This window comes from Candida jiufengensis, assembly GCF_024610255.1.
Source record: "Candida jiufengensis strain CBS 10846 chromosome Unknown scaffold4, whole genome shotgun sequence".
In the NCBI taxonomy this organism is placed as follows: Eukaryota; Fungi; Ascomycota; class Pichiomycetes; order Serinales; family Debaryomycetaceae; genus Lodderomyces; species Lodderomyces jiufengensis.
In genome coordinates this window covers 844,478-856,996 of record NW_026261559.1, presented here as the reverse complement: position 1 = coordinate 856,996, position 12,519 = coordinate 844,478, and the positions used below count along the sequence as shown (strand labels likewise).

At 27.7% G+C, this 12,519-nt stretch overlaps 5 protein-coding genes across 5 annotated transcripts; 2 read left to right on the top strand and 3 right to left on the bottom strand. All coding sequences in view use genetic code 12, as the record gives it.

Annotated features, from left to right (window-relative positions):
• Positions 1-324: 324 nt before the first annotated feature.
• FGR43 (Fgr43p) lies at positions 325-2,256 on the bottom strand (the record flags this gene model as incomplete). The annotated part of the gene is made up of 1 exon (XM_051762769.1): positions 325-2,256. The coding sequence occupies one exon, from the start codon at positions 2,254-2,256 to the stop codon at positions 325-327; it is 1,932 nt and encodes a 643-aa protein (XP_051620815.1).
• Positions 2,257-4,228: 1,972 nt separating this feature from the next.
• On the top strand, positions 4,229-5,620 carry PTC1 (type 2C protein phosphatase; the record flags this gene model as incomplete). The annotated part of the gene is made up of 1 exon (XM_051762768.1): positions 4,229-5,620. The coding sequence occupies one exon, from the start codon at positions 4,229-4,231 to the stop codon at positions 5,618-5,620; it is 1,392 nt and encodes a 463-aa protein (XP_051620814.1).
• Positions 5,621-5,715: 95 nt separating this feature from the next.
• On the bottom strand, positions 5,716-9,432 carry CRP1 (Crp1p; the record flags this gene model as incomplete). The annotated part of the gene is made up of 1 exon (XM_051762767.1): positions 5,716-9,432. The coding sequence occupies one exon, from the start codon at positions 9,430-9,432 to the stop codon at positions 5,716-5,718; it is 3,717 nt and encodes a 1,238-aa protein (XP_051620813.1).
• A 436-nt stretch (positions 9,433-9,868) lies between these two features.
• Positions 9,869-10,651, bottom strand: KGF54_002300 (uncharacterized protein; the record flags this gene model as incomplete). The annotated part of the gene is made up of 1 exon (XM_051762766.1): positions 9,869-10,651. The coding sequence occupies one exon, from the start codon at positions 10,649-10,651 to the stop codon at positions 9,869-9,871; it is 783 nt and encodes a 260-aa protein (XP_051620812.1).
• Positions 10,652-10,983: 332 nt separating this feature from the next.
• Positions 10,984-12,495, top strand: KGF54_002299 (uncharacterized protein; the record flags this gene model as incomplete). Its single annotated transcript, XM_051762763.1, has 1 exon — positions 10,984-12,495. The coding sequence occupies one exon, from the start codon at positions 10,984-10,986 to the stop codon at positions 12,493-12,495; it is 1,512 nt and encodes a 503-aa protein (XP_051620811.1).
• Between the last annotated feature and the right edge of the window lie 24 nt (positions 12,496-12,519).

The window sequence follows — 12,519 nt, the reverse complement described above, 5'->3', positions numbered from 1 at the left end:
TTTAAAGAAGAGTTTATCCTGTGCTTTGTCTCTGAAATTTGGTTGCAAAAACTGCGCATTTTAAATTTGCAACCACTTCATTAAATTTATAGCGCGAATTATATAAGTGTAAATTAAAAACATTTCTATATAAAAATCCCATTTTTTTGTAAATAACCCTAAACATTAATGAAGTGTCATTATAATAATACAAACTATATATTTAATGAAAGTGAAGACATATTAATTGATTATAAATCCCTGACCCTTTAAAAACCCCAGTAAATAAATAAAGTAAAATATGAATATGAAATGAAGCAAAAAAAATGTATAGTTTAAATCCTCTTATTTCTTGAATGTTAATCCCGAAGAAATATATTTCCCATTAGCAACGTAATAAATTTCTTGTAATGCCTTTTGATTATATGGATGAAAATTATTGTAATTGTTTATCAATTTTTTATTTGAATCGTTGATTACTAAACTCAACCCTAAGACATTTAAATTTTTTAAATTTGGTAAATTCCCAATCAATTTAATTTTACTTGATACAATTGGACTAAAAGCAAAATGTAAAAAATACCATAAATATTCATTTAAACCTTTCCCACTTGATTTATTAATGAAAGAAATCATTTGATCATTTATAATAAATTCTTCATCTAATTTTAAAAAATCTTGTAACCAAACATCATTAAATAATGAATTTTTAATTAATTTTTCATAAATTAAACCATGATCATATAAATTTAATAAATTTTGATTTGAATTTATACATTTAAATAATAATGATCTATCTGTAATTTCTGTAGATTTATCATTGACTAATAATCTTTCTAAATTTTGTTGATATTTACATATTGTATCATTTATATTTTGTGATATTGTAACACTTGGTGATTCAAAAACTACTGATAAATTTTTTAATTGATTTGGTAAATTATATTGAATTGTTTGAATGATTGATTGATGTTGACAATTCAAACAATCAAATGTAGGATTTATTGCTAAACTTACTAATGATGATGTCTTTTGAGTGAGTAAATTTAGGAATTGTTTTGATGTAGTAGTGAATTCATTATGAAATGTATTTGTATGAGTTGATTCTTTCATTTTTAATTGTAGGTTAGCTAAATATGATAAGTCTATTGATTGTGATAACATATCAACACACTCGATTGATTTATTACCAATGAAACCTTCAATGGCCAAAGAATCTAATAGTAATTTTGAACTTGAGTGTGTAGTAGATAGTGATTGAAAAAAATATAACCAAGTTGGTAAATTTAAAAAATTTGAGTTAGTTAAGTCATTTATAATATTTAACATTGTTATTCTATCATTAATCACTTGCTCGACAAATTCTAGCTCTCTAAGATTTGACAATGAGCCATTTAACATTAAAGTTTCCCCAAGTTTACTTAAATTTGCTGAATTTTGTTCATTATCATCATAATATAATTTCAATTTTTGCAAATTTTGGAAATGTAGTAATGTAGGATCTGATATTGATAAATCTTTAATTGATATAGAAAGCATTGTAATCGATGACAAATTAAATTGGTTCAAATTGTTTAAAAAGTATGTTATCGGTATATTTGGCGCAATAAGACTGTTTAATTTAATTGCGTAATCTTTTACTCCAGATCCTGATGATACTACTGATGATAATGAAGTTGAGGATTTTTTTGAAGTTGGGGATAGTGGTGATTGTGGTCTTGAGCATGGTGTGTTTGGTGATAATGGTATAATTGAATAATCACAATTATCGTTACCTATATTATTTGAAACTATGTTACTTCCCGCTGATAAATTTGTAGTTAATATTAGTAGGTTCATTGTCTCATCATTGACATTTAATATTAAACTTTTCAATAGTCTACCCAAACTTGGATTATTATTAATTGAATATAGTAGTCTTTGAAATTTTGTGATCGATATTAGGGTGCCAAAATTACTAGTGTATTTTGTTATAACTTTCCGTATAGTTTTTAAAGCATTTGAATCATCATTAACTATGATTTTTGAATATAATGTACTAGTTGCAGGAAAGGACCAGATCTTGCTCGATAAACATAAATTAACTAAATCATATTGTTGCAAATAGGAACAAATTTGTAATAGAATATCACTGGGTAGTTTATATATGGAACTGTGATTAGTTTCTGTGGTAGTTACATTTGAATCAAATACATTGTTATTGAATGAAATTTTACTATTGATATTTAGTATTAAGTCCGTATCTGAATTATATCCAACATTGTTATCATCAACCATAACAATTACAAAACTTTATTAATAAAACTTTATGATAAAATAATCAGATAAGTAAGTTTATTCAAATAAGTTACATTTTGATTAAAGGAAATATCCATCTTATTTTATAGAAAATGAATAAAATTTAATATATAATTAAAAATAAATAGTATAAACAATTACATAGGTGTTTTATTGAATTAAAAAGATAAAAGTTTATTTGTTAAGTATATAGCAAATGGATAATATGGAATGATTAATTAAAGAATCTGCCTCTATGACTGGAACTCCAAAATTAAATATATTGTTCAGCAAAAAAAGGTACATATTGATGGCAAACTTAAACAGTGTAAGTTTAAGATATTAATTAAATGTTTTCAAGATATTTCAATTTAAACATCACATATACATATTATGGACTTCAGGTCCGCGTATATAAAAAATTAAAAAAATTAACCTATAACTTATAGAAAAATGTAATTTTACTAAAAAAATAAAGTTCTTATTATAAAACATGGAAAAATGATTGTTAATTAAAACAATAGAAATTGATTAATAAACTTAAACACAATATGTATAGCAAAACCATTTACGGGTTTTAAACTTTAAATTTTAAATTGAAATTAGTTAATTGTTAACGAAATACTATAAGGTTTTAATTGGAATGGTTATAATTCTATAAATTGTTATTCCACTTAAACATCTCGCTATGTTGTTGCCTTTTAGCAAATAATGTTTTGCATCATCAAGATGGTTTGCCTTGACAAAATTATACGATACATGAAACCCCCGCCTTATTAAGGCATTGACTTGTAATAACTCTTGCAATGTGTATAAAATTCAAAACTACATTTTTAGGCGGCTGAAGTACAAAAATTACAGGAAATAAAAAATAAAACGGGTTTCGCATTTGTGCACAAAATTTTAAACTTTAAATTTAAAGTTTTTTTTTTTTGGTTTCGAAGATTTAAATTTAAAATTAAAGTTGAGAATAATTTTTATTACATACGTCATATAACTTATCTTTATGTTAATTTATAATTTTGAAAAATATAAAGGTGTAAAAGTAAAGTCAAGTGTATAGTTTAATTTTTCATATAATTCTAGAGTCTTACTGTAAAATTGATTGAAGGGCATCAATAACTTTTAAAGATGATTTATGATCGACTCTCTCAAATGATGCTGAAACCCCAAAATTCGAAAGAAATCTGAAACATCAGGGAAGTATATAATATTAGGTTTCAAAAATAAAAAGATTAAAGTTTTTTGAAAGGTGTTAAAGAATTATTTATGCATAAGACTAAAAAAAATAATCAAATATGGAGACGGACTTCATGAATGCAAAACCACAAAATTGACAATCCATGGAAAGCATATAGTCACCGAGGAAATCATTTATTTTTCCGGTACCTTTTCTTGAATGAAAGTTTAATCAAAGGGGAAATTTTACGTACTTTTTTCTATACTTAAGCACCAACCTTGACTCAACAAATTTTAAATCTAGATGTAATACACAATGTCTATAGAGTCATTCAATTAAATAGCTTAATATTAAACCAGGTGTAAGTTAATTTGAGTTTAGGGTTGCTATATTTAGATTAACTACTTTCATGTTATTATTTTTAAGAATCGAGGAACTCCGCAAGTCGTAAATTCTAATGTCTAGACATCAATACTTAACTAGATTGTACTTTACTATAAATTATGATAGGCATAAATATTTTACGACATTAATTATTAAAATAAACAATTTCCTGTATACTAACTTTTGTAACTAAGAAATGTTTAAATATAGTCCATATATTATCCATTCAATTATTACATTATATCTTTGAAACCAGTATCAGTAAATTCTAAGACATTAATATTATCATTCACTTATTAATCTAATCATATATATATCGTTAGGTAAAACTTACAATTCACAATAGTTTTTTTAGTAACAAATTAATCTTAAAGTATAAAATTCATCTTACACACAACTTTTCCAAATATGAGTTCAGTAGATACAGATATTGGCCCAGGGCCTTCGCCACAAGCTTTGCTTAATCAAATTCCTATGACTGACCCAAAAGACGTCCCAAAATTATCACAACAAGATTTATATGTAGCGCCAGAAAGTCTAAATAATCCATCAATAAAACCAACTTCTACTACGCAACCACCAAAAAATCATCCACATTTTAAAGAAATAAATCTGCCTTCATCATCTTCATCATCTTCACAATCATCAACCAATAATACAACTTCAAATAGTACATCATCTTCAAACATATCGCAGTCTTCAGAGTTTGATCCATTTGCAGGATTATCTTTTAAAGTTGGAGTTGCAGAAAATAAAAATTCAACTTATAGATCTAAAATGGAAGATGTTCATACATATATTGCAAATTTTGCAGAAAGAGTTGATTGGGGTTATTTTGCTATATTTGATGGTCATGCAGGTAAAGATTGTGCTAGATGGTGTGGAAATAATTTACATACTTTATTAGAACAAGAAATTGATTTAGAATTACAAGATCAATCATTAACTTCAAATAGTCGAACTCAATCTCCAAGTGATAATAGTACCGACAACACGAATATACCATCTCCTAGGGGATCAGAAAGTTCGGTCGGTGAAAGTGTTGACTCAACAATGTCTGGAGATTCATTACAATCAACCGGCAGCTCTACATCATCAACTTCTAGTATACCATTAAATGGGAAATATGATATGAAAGAGCATTTGTATAAAGCATTTGTAAAAGCAGATGAATTGATCGAAAAAAATGGAACTGGTACATCAGGATGTACAGCAGCAGTAGCTGTTTTAAGATGGGAAAGTGAATCAGAGGAAGATTGTTTAATTGATTTAACAAATTTAAAAACTACACAAGAAGGATCGACCAAGAAATTCGATTTTATACCTACAAAAAATCACAAAAGAATGTTATATACATCAAACGTTGGAGATTCAAGAATAATACTTTGTAGGTCAGGTAAACCATATAGATTATCATATGATCACAAAGCTTCAGATTCAAATGAAATAAATAGAATAGAGAATTCTGGAGGATTAATCTTAAAGAATAGAGTTAATGGAGTATTAGCAGTAACAAGATCCCTCGGTGATACATATATGAAAGATTTAGTATTAGGAAAACCTTTTACAACATCAACTGAAATAAATGAAAATGATGAATTTATGATAATTGCATGTGATGGAGTATGGGATGTTTTAAGTGATTTAAAAGCTTGTAAATTTGCTAGTGATTGTTTTAAAAAGGGGTTAAATACAAGTGAAACTTCCAAGAAATTATGTCAATTAGCTATTGATAATTCTACAATGGATAACGTTACGGTCATGATTGTTCAATTCGATAATAACATATTTAAACAATAGAGGTAAAAAAAAAAAATTCAACAAAAAGTAATTCAACAAAAGGTGTATACCGTTAAATTTATATAGTACATTTAATACATAAAAGTATATACAAATTATTCTTCAATTGGTAAAATTAATTCATTTTCTTCTAGTTTGAAATCATTGACATTGATCTTTGGTTTGTATAATCTTAAAGCTAATGAACTTAAAACAACACTAATTGAAGATAATGCCATAGCAGCACTTGCCCAAACAGGATCTAATCTTGAATTTTTATAAGGATATATAACACCAGCAGCAATAGGTAACCCAATCATATTATAAACTAAACTCCATCCAAAATTAAATTTTATACGACGAAATACTTTTCTTGATAAATCAATTAATGTAATTAAACTAATCAATGGATGTAATTTGTTCAACAATATGAAATCACTTGAAGTAACAGCTATATCAGCACCTGAACTTAACGCTATACCAACATCAGCAGAAGCTAATGCTGGTGCATCATTTATTCCATCACCAACCATAGCAATAGTACATTTTTGTTGTTGTGATTGCTTGAGTTGTCTAATTCTTTTAATTTGAGATTCTTTCTCATCTGGTAATACTTCACTTACTACATTTTCAATACCAATTTCACTGGCGATAGCATCTGCTGTTTGCTTGTTATCACCTGTTATCATCCAAGTTTCTATTTTTTTGGTTTTTAAGTAATTTAAAATTCTTTTGGTTTCTGGTCTTATTTGATCTCTTGCTGCCATCATGAAAATTAAGTGGAAATTTGAATCATGAAAACAATTCGGACACTTAAGTGCAACTAACATTACTGATTTACATTCAGTTTTCCATTTTGTTAATAAATTTGATTCTAATTCCAGTATCGAAACATTTTTCTCTTGCATTAATTTTTCATTACCCAAAATAGCTTCAACTGGGTCAAATTTACTCCAATTTGTTTTATCATCAGATTCATAAATTATCTTACCACCTAAACCACGTCCTGGAATAGTTTCAACTTGTGGAATTTTGTTTCCATATAAATCAATCTTGGATTCATTACTAATATATTCAATAAACAGTTTAATGGCTTTTGCTAACGGATGTCCAGAAGCAACTTCTAAGTCTCTACTTATTTGTAAAGCAAATTGTTTCATCACAGAATCTTTCTCAACAAAGGAATAATTAGTTACAGACATTTCACCTTTAGTCAAAGTCCCAGTTTTATCAAAGCATACAACATTTATATTTGCACCATCTTGAAATGCAACACCACCACCTTTAGCTAATATACCATATTTTGCAGCTAATCCCGAACCGACAAATAATGCAGTTGGTGCAGCTAAACCAATTCCACATGGGCATGCAATCACGAATACTGCTATAGCAAACTCTAAGGACCAGACTGTCCAACCACCAATATCTATATCAAGGTAATGCTGTGGTAATGCACCCGAAAATCCTAAAGATAACCAAATAACCCAAGTAATAATAGCCAAAAATATAATTAATGGGACAAAATAACCAGTGATTAAGTCAGCAGTTTTCTCCATTGGAGCTTTTCTTAATTGACCATCTCTTACAGTATTTACGATTTGACTTAATAATGAATCACCTTCCAAACTTGTAACTTTTGCTATAATGGAATTGTTACCGATGTTTACAGTACCTGAAAATACTTGATGTCCTTCGATATGTTTTACAGGAGTTGATTCACCAGTCAATGCACTTTCATCAAAATTTGATTCTCCTTCAACTATTACACAATCAACTGGTGGTGATTCACCGGTCCCAATTTTAATATAATCACCAACTTCTAATAACTCTAAATCTACTACTTCATCATTTTCATACCTATCGGAATCAGTTGGTTCAACTAAAGTAGCTTCAGATTGTTTTAAATCACCTAATTGAGATATAGCATCAGCAGTTTTGGTTTTGGAGTAACTTTGTAATAATTTACCAATCAACAAAAAGAAAGTTAAAAACACAACAGAATCAAAATAAGTAGTATGAAAACCCATGTTAGTCTTACGCTGTTGTTTGGCACTCAAGGCTAATAATGCAATACTTGCAAAATATGCAACTGTTGTACCTAAACTCATTAATAAATTCATTGATCCAAATTTAAATAATCTTTGTTTAAAAGAATTCTTGTGAAACCATAATGATTTAATTTCTTTAAATGCTTTACGATGGAAAGTATCAGCTGCAAAGAAATATACCGGGGTAGCCAAAATGAATAAGATCCAAGAATCTCTTGAAGTGTTTCCAACCCAAATTGGTTCTTCTACCCAAATTCTAAAAGGATGAGTTTTAGGTAATAATGACATTGCAACAATACCAAAAACAAAAGTAGGGATAGCAAAAGCAGTAGCTAAAACTAATCTCAATGCTAAATTCATTAATTCACGTTTAGCTAATTTTCTAATATGTTCATCAACAGATACTGGTTTAACCAATTTACAAGCGAAAGACCCAGGTTCTTCAGTAATCTTGTATTCTCCATTGCCATCATCTCTTAAATGATTTAAATCATATAAAAATTTCCTAATCATTATATCGCGACTTGGTACATATGTAAATTTTACAAATGGATGTTTTAAAGTTATTGGATCATTAATAACAACTGCATCACCATAATGAGATAGGTAATTTGTTATAATTTCTGGACAATGATTACAGAACATACCATCAATTTTAATATTAATAGTTCTTGGATTTTGCTTACCTGAAGTGAAATTGATCTTTTCATTTTTGATGATTTCAAAATCAAATCCACAATCTTCAACTGTTTGTCCTAATTTTGCAATATTCTCATGTTGATTATCATCTTCCAAAATAAATTGAGCATTCTTGGTAACAACATTAATACCACTTTCTAATACGAATGGTAATTCTTTCACTGCAGCTTCAATCGAATTAGCACAGGCTGCACAAGTCATACCCCCAATTAACGCAGTAATTTTAGTATTTATTGATCTTTGCACTGGTAATACTTCAATTAATTTACAATCAAACCCCAAGTCATCAACTCTATCAATAATTTGATTGATTAATTGCTTGTTTGGGATTATAGCAACTATTGACTGTTTTAATAAATTAATTGAAAAATTTGGTTCATCATTTTTAGTTTGAAATTCAGAGAATAAAGATTTTAATGCATCATCAACAGTATGAACACATGATGAACAAGTCATACCAGTAATTAAAAATGAAGCTCTAAATTCATGATGAGGTATTTCAACTTTTGTTTCAATTGATGATTGATCAGACGGTAGATTACTAAAGTTGTTTGAACCATTAGATGCTAAATTTTGACATACTTTACAATATTTCAAATGTTTTTTGGTAGAACTTGTTGTGAAAACTTTTTGATATAATCCCCAGAAGTCGAAAAATCCAGTATCATAAAATCTACCAATGCCATGATTATCAGCTTCTAAATCCCCAATATCTAATTCTGATGATGATTTGATTTCATCACCTTCAATTATATCCCATTTAATTACTTTAAACCCGTTTTTTTCTAATCTTTTAATAATTTTTTTCAAATCACCAGCAAAATTCAAACTTTTGTTACCAAATAATTTAACTTCAGCATCTTTTATATTATAAAAAATCTCCTTGGTTGTAGTCAATTCTTTTAAATTTGATTCTGAAATATTATCGCTATCAACTTGATTTAATTTATAAAAATGTGATAGAATCTTTTTGATTGATAATTCACATTCAATACAATGAACATTTGTTAATTTTAAATATAATGAATGCATATCAGAAAATTTTGAAGTAGATCTTGATGATGAAATTGAAGTTGAAACAGACATTTCAAAACGGCTGAACAAAATTTAATTGTGGAATTAATGATTTCTTTTATATTATTTTATCAATTTATGAAATTGCCTCTACTTTTCCAATAAAAAAAAAAGATTGAATTAAAATTAGAGATATTAATGCCATAATCTTATTATTATTCCAAATCATTAAATTCTTATTTAATGTTGCAAAATCTAAAAATCTAAACTATGAAAAAAAAAAAAAAAAGATTAAAAAGATAAAAAAAAACTTAAGAATATTTTTGAGATAATTATGCCAAAATATTATATTTGTATATGCAGGATTTATGTATCAGACATCAAATTGTCCCTACTTCAACTTACATATTTATTAATATGGAGAATGACATTATTATTATCATAACCAAAATACAAGATAAGACTGTTTTTGCTAATGAGGTTCTAGTTATTCTATTTTATTCGTTAACTAATTTATAAATTGTATCATTATTGGTACAAATAAACCACAAAATAATCCAACTAATTTTTCAGTTATTGTATGGAAAAATAATGAAGTTATACAAAACAGTATATACCATAACACAATAAAAAGTAAAGATAAATAAACCAAAATAGTTTTTAATTTCTCAGGTTGTTCTTCTATAGTAGGTTCTTGTTGAAGACCGGCTTGTTCTAAATCTAGTTTTATATTCTTAAACATATGTCTTGATATATATGGTATGACCAAATACCAGATCAATAAACTATTTGAAATTAACATAGTATAATGACTTGAAGAATCAAATAAATTTATCCATTTCCCACCATTTTGTTCACATTTATATTCCTTATTGAACTCTGATTTTGTACAATATGCACCTAATGCAATACTAACTCTTTCAAAAATTGGTGATCCAAAAAACCATTCTAATAAAATTGTTAACCATATTATGTTCAAGAAATATATTTTAATGCTTTTCACTGTTTTTGGATCGTGAAATGAGATTGATACCTGTGAGTTTTGAAAATTTAATAAATTACCAAAATATAGTATTGTAAACCATAATATAATATAATTTCTAACAATATAATTTTCTAAGAATTTAACAGACCAAATCTCTGATATTTTTCCACTATATCGTTGTAGAAAGTATGTGAGTGGAATTGATATAATATAAGTAATAGGGTATAACAGAAATCCTAGTCTCCATAAAATTACAACATCTGTATAATTCAATTGCTTTACTTTATCTAGTAAGATTGTAGACATTTGATTCAACTGGTGATTTGGACTATTAATAATTTGAATTAATTATTTGTCTCAGTTACGATCTTTCAGTTTCTTGTCGTGTCACAGCAGCTTGAAAGTAGTCATATAAATAAAAAATTAAAAATAGAATGAAAAAACATGGAGATAAGAGCCGCACAAAAAATCCATATCAAGTAAGTCACGTTTTATTGAAACTTGCTTTAAAATATCTTAAACTCAGATCTATAACCCTTTATGATTCTTAGTAAGCAAACGTATCCAAAATCATATATTTAAAGAGTTGAAAAAACTCAACTTCCACTTACTCATATCCTCGAAATCCCATAGAAATCATGATCAATTCTAAACGAATACTATATCATCTAAAATCACACAATATACACTCAAAACAGATTTTTGCATCAATTAAAATACGACATCTCACAACTCAATTTCAACCAAAAGGTTCAAATCCTCAATTAACTTTTCCGTGTTTAGATAAATTAGAACTCAAAAACAAACAGCTATCACAAGGTAAAACTCAAGATTCATCATCATCAAGTAGTCTACAGTCAGGCCCCGAACCAAGTTATGGCTTTGTAAGAACTGGATTTCAACTATATAAATCTAAAAAACCAATTTTCCTAGATTATGGAGGTCATTTACCAGAATATGAAATAGCTTATGAAACGTGGGGGAAATTAAACCCACAAAAGAATAATTTAATATTAATACATACTGGATTATCAGCTTCAAGTCATGCAAAATCACAACCACAAAATGAAAAACCAGGATGGTGGGAAAATTTTATTGGATCGGGGAAATTTATAGATACTGATAAATATTTTGTTGTTTGTACCAATGTTTTAGGAGGTTGTTATGGTTCAACAGGTCCTTCATCAATAGATCCAGCAAATGATGAAAGATATGCTACAAGATTTCCTATATTATCAGTAAATGATATGGTAAGAGCTCAAAGAGAATTAGTAAGAGATGAATTTGGAGTTAATAAAATATATGCATCTGTTGGTGCATCAATGGGTGGGATGCAAAGTTTAGCTTATGCGTGGGAATTTCCTGAAGAAGTTCAAAAAGTTATAAGTATAAGTGGATGTGCAAGATCTCATCCATATTCAATAGCGTTAAGACATACTCAAAGACAAGTATTAATGAGTGATCCAAATTGGAATAGAGGATTTTATTATAATCAAATCCCACCACATGTTGGAATGAAATTAGCAAGAGAAATTGCCACTGTGACTTATAGATCAGGACCTGAATGGGAATATAGATTTGGTAGATATAGAGCAGATGAATCAAAACCTCCTGCGTTATGTCCTGATTTTTTAGTTGAAACTTATTTAGATCATGCTGGTGAAAAATTTTGTTTAGAATATGATGCAAATTCTTGGCTTTATGTTTCAAAAGCAATGGATTTATTTGATTTAAGTGAAAGTACTAGATCAAAAGCTATAGCTGATAGAAAAAGAAGTGAACTCAAGTATAAAGGTGAACAATCTAATGATTCTGGAGAATATGAAGTAGTACCTGAAGAACCATATGAAGAAAAACTGACAAATTCACCAAGATTATCAGTTGAAGAATCATTACAAGATTTAAAAAATGGTATGCAAAGAAGATTAGCCAATAAAGATGTCTTGGTAATTGGAGTTGAATCAGATATTTTATTTCCAGTATGGCAACAAAGAGAAATTGCTGATGTTTTATTAGATAATCCATATAATAAAACAGGAGAAGTTGAATATTTTGAATTAGGTACTGATATAAGTAATTATGGTCATGATACTTTTTTATTGAGTTTAGAAGATATTGGTAAACCAGTTAAAAATTTCTTAAATAACTAATCGAAAAATAAAATGCAGTTCTGA